Raw genomic sequence first — 15577 nt, forward strand, 5'->3', positions numbered from 1 at the left:
GTGTGTGTGTGTGTGTGTGTGAGACCGACCTGCAGGCATCACTGTTCTCGCTGCCGCTCTCAGTGCTTCCTGACTGGCTGGAGCTCTTTGAGCCGTTCTCTGTCTTGCTGTCCTGTTGCTGATGTTCAGGGAGGAGGAGCAGAGCGTTCCTCAGGCAGATGGCTGCAAACTCCATGCTGGCTACTGGGATAGCTGCTGACTGGCCCTCACTGCGCGCGCACACACACACACACACACACACACACGTCAAAAAGAGCATCAGGTCGCTTTGAGCAAAAGGACTACTAATTAGATATCAGTCAGCCAGTGGTATAGTAGATAGAATCTAGTGTGACTGGAGAAATGAACTACGTGTAAGACACAATAAAGGTATATTTGATAGAACAGTGCAGCCATAAAAGACACGTCACTCAGTGGAAACATCAAATAGTGGGAAGTTAAAAACCAAGATTAACAGTCCTTTTTTACAGTTGTTAGTGTCAGCACTGCTGCCCTCTGTTGGAGGAAATCACAGGTACATCATCAATACATGGCGAGACAACCCTTTAATGAGCCATCACAATATCGGTCCAACTATGAAAACAAATGCCTGTGAAAAGTTTAAGTGCAGGTCTTCTCTCTTTATTCACTGCAAGTCCAACTGTTAGAAAGTAGCACAATTCGGCAGCACAAGTTTGTAGTCTGTAAATTAAAATTACACAGCTATAACAGGGTATGTACAGCAATCCTTTAGTTAAATTTACTACTTTTTAATACCTTTTTTACTACCTTCAGAATTTTTTTTAAAACCATCACGACAATGAATTGCAAGTGTTAATCAGCGACCTTTCTATTATTTACACAGATTTTGACATTTATAACATACAGAAATGAATAGATTTAGAGACAACATAACATTAACAACATCTTGCACATATTTATTTCACTAAGTAAATAAAAGTAAAACAAAACATAAATGTGCAATGAAGAGAATGGATAGTTAAGAACTGAGATCCAAAGTAGGGAGGGTCTGGGGGTATGCCCCCCAGTTTTTTGTTTTTAAATTAACCATTAAATGGCACTTTCTGGAGGTTTTGTGCAAAAAAAATGAGAAATTAAGTCTTGCATAATTGTGCAAAACTGTAGGGGTAAGAGCCTTTGCATTGTTGTAGTATCAACAGGTTTAGGGCTTCAGCATTTACATATAACTTTTCAGATATAAGAACTGGCCCAGACAATGTGCCAAACATAATGAACCACATGAGAGACAGTATATATGTCAGCAACAGCTGAGAAGATTTGGGTTATGGTGAACAGGTCCAGGGGTCCCTGGGAAGGGACCCAAAGTTAAATTAATGTTGAGGGATCAAATAAGACCACTGAAATTCTAAAGAATGGAAACACTGAGTAACATAATTTCTAATCCTTTAGCCTTTGTGCAAGGCTCAGTAATGTTTGGCCCTCATCCTCGTGCAGCACTTACGTATTTACTTTTTGGGGAAAATAAATATTTTGTTCATTTATGAAACATTGAAGAATTATTTACAGTTACATTAGATATTTAGAGATCATCAGATTTTTGCTCATGTTTACAACTTTGTGCACATTCAAAATATAACTCCTCCCATCTCTGTTGTCCGAGATTTGGAGAGTTGTAATATAGTCTGCTGTGCATGTCATTGCTCCGTTCATATGGTGGATCTCACTCAGACCGTCTGACAGACACAGAGGCCCATTTGACAAACAAGTTACGAGGAGGCTGTACGCTGCTCATTATCGGAGGTCTACGCACGGATGCAACGCGGCACTGCCCCCCCACAGCAGAGCGGGTCCACCAGCCGCGCTGCTCACCTCTATTTTTACAGAGAGAGAGGACACGAAGCAACGGACGGGTCTGTGATACTCAGAGCTCATACCTGAAGCCGGGGAAATGCCCGGCTCCAGGTAAAAAAAATTCTCAGTTTGCGACAATTTGAAAATTCCGCAGACATGGAGCGCTCTGACCCCCCCCCCCCCCCCCCCCCACAGTCTCTGAAAGCACATCTAGGCGATCATAAGTGGCTCAACAAGTAGATCTATAGATAAACTCATCTTTAAGAAATTTGACCGACAGCGTGAGAAATCGGGGGGGTGGCGTGTGAAACCAGTCAAATGCGTGTGTCTCACGGCCAATGCGAGGTTGGTAGCCCTGGAGTCGGGAAGCATTTCTTTAAACAGCTCTGAAATTCTATTTGAGTTAAATGAGTGGTGTTTAACTGCAGTGTTCAGACACCACAGAGCCTCCACGCGCAGTGTTGGGTTGGCGCCCATGGCCACCCTACTACAGGCCTGAGCCAGTCCTAAACGTGGGTTGTTCACCCAGCTATCAGAAAACTTGCATTTGCCCATTAAAAGACGACGATGGTTGTCCAGTCGTGTAAGATATGGCTTGAAGCAAGTCTAAAAAAACGTAACCAGCCACTTCTGCTGAGCGCGCAGTGGTTCTGAGATGATGTCGAACGACCACTGAATATGACGTCGCATCAACATAGACGGAGACGAAAGATCGATTATGTGCCAGACATGCCAAAGCCCATATTTAACGGTCAACGCAAACGCAGGATAGAATTTCAATCAGAATAGGACACTGATAGTCTGAAAAAAATAACACCTAATTTAAAAAAAATAATACTCCTCTGAGACTAAATTAACATTTTAATGGCCTAAATTGACACTTTGATTTATCACTTTTTAATACTTTTTAAAACCCCGCGGACACCCTGTATAAGGAATACTATAAAAATACTTTGTAAAAAAAATAAATAAAAATAACACAAAAATGCTTTGCAAACCAAAGTAGTGACGCTGAGGAGCAGGCGACCTATTCAGAGTGCCTTATTTTATTAATTAATTGATTATTATTGATATTTGGCCAGCATATCGATTCTTGTACGAAGGAGGACACAGATATTTTGCCGTATGGATATTTGGCCCCACCCCTACTGGACAGGACATGTAAATGTCTAAAAGCGTAGTTTCCCTTGGGACTGACACTGACCTGTAGATAGTGTTCTGTGTAGACTGGGATGCCAGGACGATCTTGCGATGGTAGCCTTGCCCGACAATAGACTGAACTATTCCTTTTTTACAAGGTAAACCTTTGCTCTCCTGCTCCGACCCCTGGAAACAAACACAGAGACCATGAAGTACCTGTATGTGGTTTTCTAGTCACTTTTGTACAGCTGTACTGGAAGGTACCATGAATTAAAGGTCAATACAAGTAACTAACTTCAACACAAGTTCAAACTAACTTCGCAGTTGCTCCAACTGGTATTAAAATCACTGAAGAAAAATAGGTTGGTTTCTGAATAATCACTAAAGCAAAACTATTACCGTTATTACAGAATATTCAAGGGACATAACAAATCCTTAACATTAAATTTAAGGAGTGCAAGTCATCTTTAAAAGGAAAATCCCAAATCACTGAGGCTCTCTATCAGTGTAGCCCTACCCCTTTGTTTGCAGAGATGCAGCACTCTGCCAGTCGCAGCCACAGTCTAGGGTTGGAGTGGTAAACCTGCACGGCCTCCATCAGACACTCAAAGGCTGCCAGAGGCCTGCCGATGTGCAGCAGCTGAATCCCACAGTTATACAGCAGCTCATAGCGCTTGTTGGCTAGTAGAGCACACATGGGGATACCTGTGAATTTCTTAGCTGGAGAACAAAACACAACGAAGAGACTGGTTACCATTGGGGACCCAAGTGTAACAGTAAATTCTCCTAATTTGCTTAGTTCAAATTGAAGCATATACTTTCCACAATGGGAACTGTTAGCGGAAAAAAACTAAAAACTCTAGATAGCTAGGCTGATCAAAAAACAGTCCATTGGGTTTTAAATAAGACCCATGTAGACTTTAAGAGTCACGTTCTTTCTAAGTGGCATCTCTCCATGCACATACAGTAGTTTGGATTGTTTGTGTCCAGGTTTTGAGATGTCAGCCTACCGTCTGATACAAAAAGTTAACGTCACATTAGAAGTTGATTTAGAACAAAAATAAACAGCAATATCTTTTCCCAGCAACGGTGTGCCGCGAGTGTAGCTAAACGTCACATTCCTCTGAGATAGATCAACCAAAACTCTCCGCATGGAGAGACTCCACCAGAGAGAAGTATGACAATGTGAAAATGTGTTTTTGTTGCTGTATAAAGTAGCTTGTTCCTTTGTTTTGAGAGGCTGACGTCAGTTAAAACATGCTAATCTTATTTAGCCATATTTTGTGTGGGAATTTCCAAACATTGTGGCAAACCAGTGACTTAACGAGATATTGAGCAGAGAGTTATGGGGATTATGCTGCAGTGGTGGATTGAGAGGTTTTTTTTTTATATTTTGATGTGAAGTTGGAATCAACCAACAGATCCTCTGTGAAGGAGCAAGCTACACACATTTTACAAGCAGCCATACAGGAGGGGAGTGCTTGATAAGAGCATGTTAACACGTTTGCAGTCACAAGACCATGTTAGATGTGACCCACATTGCCCGCTGCTGCCGTCTCCCAGCTGAGCGCAGGTGTGGTCGTTCTCTTGCAGCGCCTTCTTGAAGTAGAAAATGCCGAGGTTATGTTTCCCCATTGCAAAGTGAATGCAGCCCAGATTGTTCCAGAACATACACCGAACACATTCACCTGAATGAAACAAGGCAGGAGACATGCACAATCCATCAACAAGCACATACAGAAATCAATCGTGGCTGCTACAGCCAGTCACTTCTCCAATGAAGACAATGTGTCGGAGCAACGTAGAGCCAATGATGACAAAGGAACAGTCTGAACCAAAGCTAGCTGTGTGGTTGTTTAACACCAGGTTTGTCAGAGAAAGCCATCAATCTTGAAAAAAGTTCAATAGTTGTCACCCGTCTTGATGGGTCCAGGATGCTCTGCGATGTTGGAGCTGTTCAATAGCTTCACTGCTTTCCTGTAGTTTCCTCTCAGGTACTCAAAATTACTCTTGAGGAAGAGTGAGGGTGCAGACTGATGGAGCAGACAGGAAACACAATTTAATAGAGACACCCTTCCACTATTATCATGGCCCTAACATCGGGCAGCATGTAATGGACAAGTGATGTGGATGTCAGCGTATGCAGAGACAAAGTTTGGTTACACTGGATAACTTTTAGCACGGCTGACGCAGCTGCTCTCTCCACTGGAGAGAATAGCCTCGCTCGCCGCTATGTCCAACATTCGCTTTCAGTAGGAAAACTCATGGAAAAAGCTTTGACATCACTTTTGGCACACACCAACCATGAGTAGAGCTAGACAGACTGGCCTATCACAGACATATCAGCATCTATCAGTATGGGTGTATATGTTTTCCGATAGGACATGTACAGCAAGATTAAAAAAATGTTATTAATTAAAAAAGCAGCCTCCTAAGTATCTTGGCAATGTCTTGTCGGTGCTAAATCAGTACACAATCCCCACAGAAATGGTCTATTTTCATTCCAGCTCAAATCTTCACTCTATCAGTGAGAATCATTCTCCTGTAAAATTGGTATCTGTCTCAAAAAGTCCATATTGGTTGGGCCCTATTCCTTTTAGATGTTGGTGACTGTGTTGGCATGTTGTTTGCCCGTCAGAAGAGAGGGAGCATCCAGAGACAATGACATCCTATGCATATCCTATACGTTACACCCCTCCCCCTCACGGTTTAACACTGATGACGTAGCACCAACAATTCAGCCACTAAACTTTCTCCAAGCCTTCTGCGGGGAGCTGTATGTTTGAACGCAAATGTGTGAATCGGTTGGAGCGGACATTAACCGATCTTTACCCTGCCAGCTCCCGAGTCTGTGAAATGTTGGTTTCAAATCAGACTCGCACCAAACTGAAAGTAAACAAACCAAGGGTGAAGAAGAAGGGTGATCTACACGAAGATGCCAAAGAAAATGTCTTACTGGAGAGATAAAGTGATTAAGGGTTAAGACAGACAAATTCAAGGAACGGCAAAAGACTCAGTGTAATCTGCGTCATGTCCTGCCTCCTGCATGCCCTACCCAGGCGCCACCCCTCTTCTAGGCTAGAAGGAGGATTTCCAGAAATGAAAAAGGGACACTCTGCGGTTGTGTGCTAAATGTTAGACAGGGAAACTCTGGACGATGTCAGAACCTGATTCGACAGACATTGCCCAGAGTTCATATGAGAAAACAACTCACGTTCCCCGCTGTGTTCATCACTGATTTGATCTCCCTTTTACAGGCCTTGGAGGATTTCATCTGGATGTAGGCTCTCACTTTGTACTGTAAAGGAAACAACAGTCAGTCACAGTCAACTGGGTTGAGAATGAAAGAGAGAAATAGTGGATGTTAAAATCTTGCCTGGTGCATCTTTGATTTGGCTGCCTCAATCATGGCTGTGAACTCTGCCTTCTGGTTTGCTGCATCTTTATTTGAATTGTTGCTCTGGAATCAAGCACAGCACTCAAACAGTAAATTGCATGCTTTTACATCTGCTGATTAGACTTATTAGTTACCAACCTCATACATGATGACACAACTAAATACAATTCTTCTCATTTGTAGCCATTCCAAGTGGCACAGCTCAGACATTTAGTTTGTTTAGTTAGTGTGTGGTAAAACGCAGCGTGAATCAAGTAGCGCTGATGAATGGGTTAAACTGAAAATGTGAGCTCCACTGATCACTTCTGTTAAGTTTTCTACTGGACCACAACGACAGGGTTCTTAGTAAACCTTTACTATAAACCTTATGAAAATGAGAGCAGGTGTAAACCGTGGGGTGCGGTGGGCTACCTCTCCTTTGCCGTTCTTGCTGCTTCCTTGTACAGAGAGCTTGTCCAGCACAGCCAGCAGATGGAGGGCCTTCTCCGGCTGAAAGGTGAGCAGGTACAGATCCACCAGCAGGAAGCATACCGCCTGAGCAAACTTCTCTTCTAGGACAAATAACATAATGACTCCATGGCAAACTGACACATGGCCACATATATATATATATATATATATATATATATATATATAAATAATATCAACGCGCACCACTGTCAGACTACTACACTCCTAAACCACTAATACTGTGGTTAAGAGCCCCTTTCTAAATCACACATTTCCCATAAGCCCTGTTCCTTTACACATTTAGACAATTCCATGGCTGACACCCCTGCACAGGAAATGTAGCCCTTCTTTTGGACAAGGACCAAGTCAAGTCTCAAGACTTGAAACCTGTTTGTAAGTCATGGGGACTTTGGATGGTACATCCATGGTAATGATATCTATTATTAATACCAGTTAGGCAGAGCTTCAAAAGGCAAAGCTAGACAGTAATTTTCAACAAGTAGAATCTCTTCAGCTTGTAATCTTGAAGCATTCAAGTCTCAGGCAGATGAGTCAAAGCCTCTGATCTACGACTCAGTTTTTAAATATTCTATGTCATAAATTACATTCAAACATTGTTTACATTAATGTTAATAAACATTAATTTTCTAATATTTTCTGATATCACTGAGGGTGGGAAACTGAGCACTAAATATTTTGTAGTATTTGTCCTTGATAAATGATTTAAAAAGCCAATCAAAGCAGCAATGGGCAAACTGACTGCTGATTACCTAATGATCACATCAGCAGATCACTTTAGTAAACCCATGTAAGGCCCCACAACATACCAAATGGTTCCAGAAACTGGTAGAGCCTCTCTCCTATGGCGATTGCTTCAGAGTACTGTCGCATATGATAGTGGACGATGGCTTGATTATAGTACAGCAAGCTATTTTCAACATCATCCAAGCCATCAATGTCCTCTGCTGATGTGTGAACCTGAAACATAAAGATGGGATATTTGATGAAATCCCCGAAATCACGAAGACGCAAAGCCCCGTTTGTCGACAACATTCACTGAAAACAGATTCCACATGAACAGAAAGCATGAGAAAAATATGACCCACTTTTCAGCAGTTACCTGGTTCTTCATTGCCATTAGTGTCTGCTTCAGAGTCCCTGTGGTAGTTTGACTGCTTTTGTAAAACTCTACAACAGCTTTATTCAGGGCGATCTTGTAGTCCTCTTTGTTGAGCTCCTGCAGGGCTTCAAGGTGTTTGAGAGACTCGTCGTACTTCCCAGCCTGTGAGGAAACACACAGACGAGTTCATTTGCAAGGTCTTTGACCATTAGTTGTGAACACCCTAACCCTATCACTAATTGAAGAAAGCCTCATACTTGCCGTCCATGCATGCCAGAGACTATAACACTTGCAAATCTATGATTTATAATTTGCAACCACAAATCAATGACACCATTAGCCATCTACATTGCAGTGCTTTCAAACTAATTTCATGAAACTGACCCCAGGTCAGTGACTACAGCATGGACTTGTTTAGGTGACATGTAGGGATGTGTCTGCCAACGCAGCGCTTTATCTTCTTTAAGTTAAGTCAAAGTCAGCTATGTCCCCTTCCCGTTAGAATAGTGGTTCCAGCTGTTACTGCAGAGGACAACCAGAATAGGACTTCTGAGTAGATTAGGAGAGGGGATTTACTGTAAATGTTTCATATGCTCTGGCTGCCGTTTCTCTCTCTTGGTCCGTCATTCCAGGGGATGATGAGCTGTCATGCTTTGCCTCGTTTTGTTCTGGTCAAAATGAGAGAAAACAGTCATATGCACACATATTGGTTAAATGTACTTGTACTAAATGTAAATGTACTATTATATGTACTGCATCTTTGAATGTATCCACCTTTAAAAATAAAAAATGATTAGTTACAAAAACTTACAAAACATTGTTCTCCAACCAAGACTAGACATGATGGAATGAGCAGAGTGGCCAGCCTGTACTGACTGAAGCTACACTAGTTGCCACTTTATTAGGTACACCTTTCTAATAATGGGTACCCAGAGAAGTCCAATTTCTTTGTGGCATGGATTCAACAAGTTGCCGAAATGCCTCTTTTTCCTTTTGTGTATATATACGTGTTTACTGGTTTTATTGTTTGATTCATACTATTGCTTAATATGTTTGTACCATTCACCAAGGCAAATTCCACAGAAGTGTACTTGTTGTGGCAATAAACCTTTTTTCTGATTCTGAACCATTCCTAAGCGATTCGGCTCCATGTTGACATGATAGCATCTGTTACTGCAGATTTGTCGGCTGCACGTTCATGCTGCAAATCTCCCGTTCTAGCACATCCCAAACAAAAGGTGCTCTATTGGACTGAGGTTAGGGTGTGACTTAATATGTCGCATGGTTCTAGAAGCCCTTAGAAGATGGGTAGACTGTAGCCATGAAGGGATGCCCAGGGTGAGACAATACTTATCTAGACATTGCCATCATGTTCCACTGACAGAGCTGGGTGGGGATTTTGCCATACAGTTTATACTGTGGTACCTCTCGCCAGATTCAGACCGTACAGTCTGCATGTGGCACTTTAAAAAGATTGGTCAGACGAGGTAGCAGTTTATCTTCTACTGCCTGCCTGCACCCACTGTTCCCCCAAGCAGTTTCCTGTTCCTAGCTGACAGGAGTGGGCCCTCCTGTAGTAATGATGGTTAAAAGATTCTGTTGCCACGCCTGGCCTGGACGGCCATCTCTTCTGTGGCCTCTTACTAACAGAACTGCAGCTCACTGGAAGTTTTCTGTTTTTCACACTGTTCTCTGTGAACTCTTGAGACTGTTGTGGTCAAAATCAAGATCAGCAGATACTCAAGCCACCAACAATCACTGCACATTCAAAGTAACTTAGATCACATTCTGATGTTTGGTCTTAACAATGACTGCATGCACTGACTTGCTTCCGCACAATTGGCTCATTTGATATTTGCAAAAACAAGCAGGTGTGCCGGTGTAAGACTGACAGACAGCGGCTATTCTTCCTCCGCAGACTGAGGAGGTTCAACATGGACTACAGGATTCTCTGCAGCTTCTACAGGTGCACCATCCACAGTTTCCTGACGGGCTGCACCATCACCGCCTGGTCCTGCAGCTGCAAAGCCCTCAACCGTAGGGCCCTATAGTGGGAGGGGGGGAAGCAGCTCAGCACATCACTGGGACCAAGCTGCTATTCACAGCCACAGCCGTCCAGCAGACGCTCCAGCAGCACCAGGCTCAGGGAGCCCTCCATCCCACAGAGGCTCTGGGATCATCACTATCTTTAGTACTTTATATTACTTCTCATTGTGCATATTCATTTACATTCATTTTTATATTCAGCTTAATCATTTGCAATTCCACAAATGTATATTACTTTATTTTAAATTGCTATATTTTATCCCTATACATTACGTCTTACATTTTTTACAAACTTAAGTAGTTAAGTTGGAGGGAGTCTGAGAGCCCTTTAGTGAAGACTGCTTCTGCAATTGATGTACAATACATAACGTGTGTAGCTAATAACGTGGCCACTGAGTGAACATGACGACAGATGGCGGATAATTAGAGAACTTCATTCCTTTCAGACCCTCTTTAACTCAAAACGATGGGATCCCTCTGAAACCAGTAGCTATGTTTAGAGTAACGTTAACACCTGGTTTAACGCTTGTAGCTGTTAGCCTAGCTGTGGGAATGAGCTAAACGTTCGTACTACTTGGTGAGTTACATATACGCCGAATGTACCAAAAGACGCTTTCGACGTTAGCGTTCAGGGTCTGGAGGCTATTTCGGAAGGTTGTGTTTAACGAACACTTGAATGCGACATTTGGGAATGAAGTGTTGCCTGAATGTGCCTCGGCTAGGCTAACGTTACCTGCTGCTCTGAGAGCTCACTCTGGTGGGTAGGATACAGAGCATACGATATAAGGATCCTTCACAGTATATTACCAGTTATTAATTGTAAATAATACATTTATGTAAAACGCGAAGTCTGTTCAATAAGTTCCAGCTAGCTCAAACTGACCATAAATAACTAGCTACCTAGCTAGCATTAGCTGGCACACTCACCTGCATGTTCTGCCATTTCTGGGCCTTTTCAAGGACAGTTAGAAACCCTTTATTTCTAGTTAAGTTTAGATCAAATTCAATTCCGTTGACTGGTAGAGGAAACGTTACAACTGTACGTGAATACTTAATGTCCACTGTTGCACACATAAGATGGCTATAACGTTAGCTGAAATCTGTCCGCTCCGCTCTAAACAGATTCTTCTTCTAGTGATCAGCGTCAGTGTGCGACCAACGCGTTGTTACGCAGCAGCGCCCCCTGCTGTCATGGACACGCCAGGAAACACAAGACAGGCTGGAACCATAGACTGTCTATTATTATTATTGTCAATGATAATATTAACGGTCTGTGGCAGTAACCAGTAACTGAAAAGAGCTTTTTGGATCATGCGAATTACACAAGTTTTCAGACCTCTTTATTCAAATAGAAAAGCATTTAGTGTTTGACATCATTTCCAATTTTTAATGCAATTTGAATATCACAACAAATTAAACACGGTGCACTGAACAATTAAATGTGCAATACTCCTCACTACTTTACTTTACTGTGAAATATTACTCTGCAATATTCGCAATATTTATTCTCTTGACAAATGCAATATCCGCCATAGTTGTCACCCATTACCATTAGGCTAGTATTCATAACCTGTAGGCTATATTCTTTATTATATCTACTCTAACAGTCAGGGTTTTTTGTCCTCTTTTTGGTGTGTTTACAAACTCCTGGTTTACAATACTGACACTCCACTTACAGTATTAATAATTTATTATACATTTTTCCAGCCTTTTGTATAGTTTTTGAATCTTATTTTAATTTATTCACATTGTGTAATCTTTTTCCTCTTTTTAGTTTGTGTGCTTTTCTTTTTTACTCGACTCAAAGAGCCTGCCCGATGACTCCTATGTGCCTGGACTGTTGGTGTACGCACAAATGGCAAAAACAAGTCTTTCCAATTGACGATTTAATATGCAAAGTGACAATTCATTTGAAATAAAAAACACCTTTGATGGTCAACTCATCAATGGAGCACTGTGAAAGGCGAGGTGAGTGTACCTGTCTCCCAACAAACGGAAGGAGTGGGGAGAGAGGGAGCTGATCCGGGGCTTTGGGTCCGGGATGCATGCTTTACCTGATGTCTTCTCCAGTGTTTTGCTGTGCTTATGTATTCTATATCAGGCCTACAGAAGGGGATCACATTTTATAAATGAGATGAGATGTCTTGTCCTGTAGACTGGCTAGAGACGGTTTAGAACTGAACTGTTCTCATCATTTAGAGATCCTCATCTCATAATTATCATAATACATATGAGATAATGTGTCTCATTTTTTGTGTAGGAATGCAATGAGCTTCCATACACTCATTTTTATTTAAATGTGTACAGAAATGAATGTTTTGCCCAACGTCAGTGTGACAACATTCAAAAGAAAAACTCAAACATCTCTTTCACCAGCAAGATTTCCTTTAAAAGGTATTTCATAACCTCCTTTGTGTAGGCTATAATCTAAGTTTTTATCGTGTCTATCCATGAATTAACGCTCCAGTGTGTCAGTGGAACCACACCCTCGGGTTACAGGTGTGTCCTGGATCTGTTGAGCTATCAACAAAACCCGGTGAGCAGGGTGGTTTAGGGTTACACGTCTGGTTGGGGTTTCGAGGGGGCAGGCTCTTGAAGCCAGATACACACACACACACACACCACCCACACACACACACACACACCCCACACCACCACACACCACACAAACACAAACACAGAGAAGGGAAGTAAAGTGTGAGTGTCAGTCGCTCAGTCACACAGCAGCAGCACATCAGAGAAGATGGAGAAGTTTAAGAAGATCCTGGACATCGCTACCCAGCAGGACAGACTCGGGTTCGGGGCGGTCGCCCTGGTGACCGCGGGGGGGGAGCAGATCTTCTCCTCGGCGATCTTCTCTTGTCCCTGCAATGAGCTGAACTTCCTCTACGGCTTGGTGTTCCTGCTGGTGCCCGCCCTGGCTCTGCTGCTGCTGGGTTACATCCTGAGTAAGAAGACGTGGAAGACGCTGACGGGGGTGTGCCAGCACCGGGCCGGGTGGTGCCTGCACTGGAGGCGGCTGATTGTGGTCTGCACGGCCCTCTTCCAGGTGAGCAACACGGCGCTGGTGGCCCCCGCCAGCTGGATCGCCGTGGCCCTGATCAACGGGAAATACTACGAGTGCGCCATGACCGGGACCAACGTGAGCGTCTACAACAAGCTCCTGTGTGGAGACAAGGACTCTGGGGTCCGGTGTCAGCGGGAGCTGTACAGGCTGCCCTGTGGGACAGGCAGCAGTGTCCCGCAGGCGGACAGACAGGATGTCCTGCTCACCCTGAAAGCTCAGTCTCAGGTCAGTGCTACCTAACTAACTAAATAGTTCGAACCATTGGACCGTTCTCACCCGGATCAACAGAAACTCAACCTAAGGGACCTGGCTGAAGAGGGGCCAGCAGTGCAGATAGAAACCCAGTAACCATGGAGGTTTGTTAGGGCTGTTGCTACGCCGTCACTCCCTCCCTCTCAGCGCTGAGAGCTCCTATATGAGCCCAGATACGGACTCAAAAACGACTTCACTGATTTCTAATAGTCCGTCGGAGTATGCTTACCATAGCCTACTATGTTAGAGTCCCTTGATATGTTGTTGGTGGGGGGGGGGGGGATGTTATGTGTTATATAATGTTATAATAATTCAGTTATTGAACAGACTGTAGGTGACTTACCAATCAGAATCAAGAACTCAACAAGGCCCTGTGTGTTGGTGTTGTAGCAGGCTATTTTCTCTTGGTTAAATGTTGTGTTCTCTTAAGAAAGCCTGGTCCCCTTAGGATGCAAGACACACATATGTTCTCATAAAGTGAAATCAAATCCAAATCCAGTTGTGTTAAGAGTGCGACAGAATCATGTGCATCATCATTTTACAGTCTGCTGTCATCCATAAAAAGTACGTTTGATCCATAGTATGAGAGGAAACAGATGGGTTCATTTTTGAATTGAACTCAGAGGAGGTTGCTGGCCCCAGACCACATATTTGGAAATACAGGAATTGATGCAAGGACTGATTCAGAGCCATCTTTTATAATAACCACCCATTGTTTATTGCTAACTTAAAGAATCCTTTATGTTTGCATACCATTTCTGTCAAATGAATATCTTTAATGTTATCAAATCATTGAGTGAGGTGGCCAAAGTCTGTGCACTTCCTTTTTGTGTGCAAAAGTCATGTTTCCTTTTCAGCTCTGAGGAAACCCCCCCCCCCATGCTGTAGTCAGGGACGTTGACCACAGATACCTGGTTTTCTTGTTGGCAGTGAGCCAATAGCTGCATAAAACCTTGCTCTTGCTTTTTTATCCTTTCGTTTCACCTATTAATGTGTGACACATTTGTTGTTTAGTTGTATATTGCTTTCTCTATCCCTGATTTTGAATCCGTACTGTGTGACCACAGATCCTGGGTTGGCTGCTCGTCGCCGCTGTCATGTTGTCCAGTCTGCTGCTGACCTGTGTGGCCCGGTGCACCTCCCCCATCAGTTACCTGCAGCTCCGCTTTTGGAGAGCGTATGCTACAGAAGAGAACAACCTGCTTGATTCATACACCACCCAACACGCCAAACAGCTCGCTGAGAGGAACATAAAGAGCTTCTTCAACAAGACACCGCCTGAAAACATCATCACGCCTTCCAACAATGACTGGGAGAAGGTCTCCACCCTCTACAGGTTCAGCACCACAGACAACTACTACAGCACCTTGCACCGGGCGGTGGAGGACTGGCAGGAGGCCGACAATGGGATGATGAGGTTGGCTTCAGTCAAGACACAAGAGCCTTCTGACCACACCCCCGCTGTTCTTAGTTTTGTAGATGAAGGCAGGGTGTAACAAGATTTTTCAGCATCAAAAGATGTCTGTGTTAGGGTTAGAACAGTTGGCTGATACATGAATTATACTTGAAAGTGGTCATGGTGAAGGTCTGGCTCTGAGGAGCTCCTCCAGAGAGCCAAGGGACAGTAGGCTACTTGGTCCAAATCCAAAGTAAAGGACAAACTGACCCAACTGAGTCTGTCAGCAGCAAGAAAAGAACTTTTAGTGGACGCTGACTGATGTTGAATAACATCTGTCTCTGTAGGGTAACATTACAGCTGTTTTCCTGATGATGAACATCTGTCTGTAGGTAACATTACAGCTTGTTTCTCCTGATGATGAACATCTGTCCTGTAGGGTAACATACAGCTGTTTCTCCCTGATGATGGAACATCTGTCCTGTAGGGGAACATTACAGCTTGTTCTCCCTGTGGATGAACATCTTCCGTAGGGTAACATTACAGCTTGTTTCTAGCGGATGCTGAACATCTGTCCTGTAGGGTAACATTACAGCTGTTTCTCCCTGATGTGAAACATCTGTCCTGTAGGGTAACATACAGTGGTTTCTCCCTGATGATGAACATCTGTCCTGTGGGTAACATTACAGCTTTTCTCCTGCGATGCTGAACATCTGTCCTGTAGGGTAACATTCAGCTTGTTTCTACCTGATGTGAACATCGTGCCTGTAGGGTAACATTACAGCTTGTTTCTCCTGATGATGAACATCTGTCCTGTAGTGGTAACATTCAGTTGTTTCTCCCTGATGATGAACATCTGGTACTGTAGGGTAACATTACAGCTTGTTTCTCCCTGAT

At 43.3% G+C, this 15577-nt stretch overlaps 3 protein-coding genes across 4 annotated transcripts in view; 2 read left to right on the forward strand and 1 right to left on the reverse strand.

Moving 5' to 3' along the window:
- tcaim (T cell activation inhibitor, mitochondrial) overlaps positions 1-10504 on the forward strand; it is a 31217-nt gene extending 20713 nt beyond the window's left edge. The window contains exons 11-12 of the mRNA XM_032517542.1: positions 10285-10291; positions 10488-10504. The gene's annotated coding sequence lies outside the window, so the exon portion shown is untranslated. The remainder of the gene's footprint in view (positions 1-10284; positions 10292-10487) is intronic.
- The window catches only part of cnot10 (CCR4-NOT transcription complex, subunit 10), a gene marked incomplete at its 3' end in the record, with an annotated part of 15165 nt that extends 4007 nt beyond the window's left edge, over positions 1-11158 (reverse strand). For both annotated transcript variants that reach the window (XM_032517539.1, XM_032517538.1), the window contains 12 exon segments: positions 30-209; positions 3017-3138; positions 3470-3672; positions 4491-4640; positions 4868-4985; positions 6167-6250; positions 6329-6412; positions 6761-6900; positions 7627-7777; positions 7920-8081; positions 8496-8587; positions 10893-11158. In XM_032517539.1, coding sequence (XP_032373430.1) covers positions 30-209; positions 3017-3138; positions 3470-3672; positions 4491-4640; positions 4868-4985; positions 6167-6250; positions 6329-6412; positions 6761-6900; positions 7627-7777; positions 7920-8081; positions 8496-8587; positions 10893-10908 — 1502 coding nt within the window. In that variant the 5' untranslated portion in view covers positions 10909-11158.
- Positions 11159-12632: 1474 nt separating this feature from the next.
- On the forward strand, positions 12633-14789 carry calhm6 (calcium homeostasis modulator family member 6). Its single transcript, XM_032517543.1, has 2 exons — positions 12633-13257; positions 14352-14789. Exons 1-2 carry the CDS (start codon positions 12709-12711, stop codon positions 14778-14780), a joined length of 978 nt encoding a protein of 325 aa, XP_032373434.1. The 5' UTR covers positions 12633-12708; the 3' UTR covers positions 14781-14789.
- Positions 14790-15577: the final 788 nt, after the last annotated feature.

Source organism: Etheostoma spectabile, chromosome 6 (genome assembly GCF_008692095.1).
Source record: "Etheostoma spectabile isolate EspeVRDwgs_2016 chromosome 6, UIUC_Espe_1.0, whole genome shotgun sequence".
NCBI lineage: Eukaryota > Metazoa > Chordata > Actinopteri > Perciformes > Percidae > Etheostoma > Etheostoma spectabile.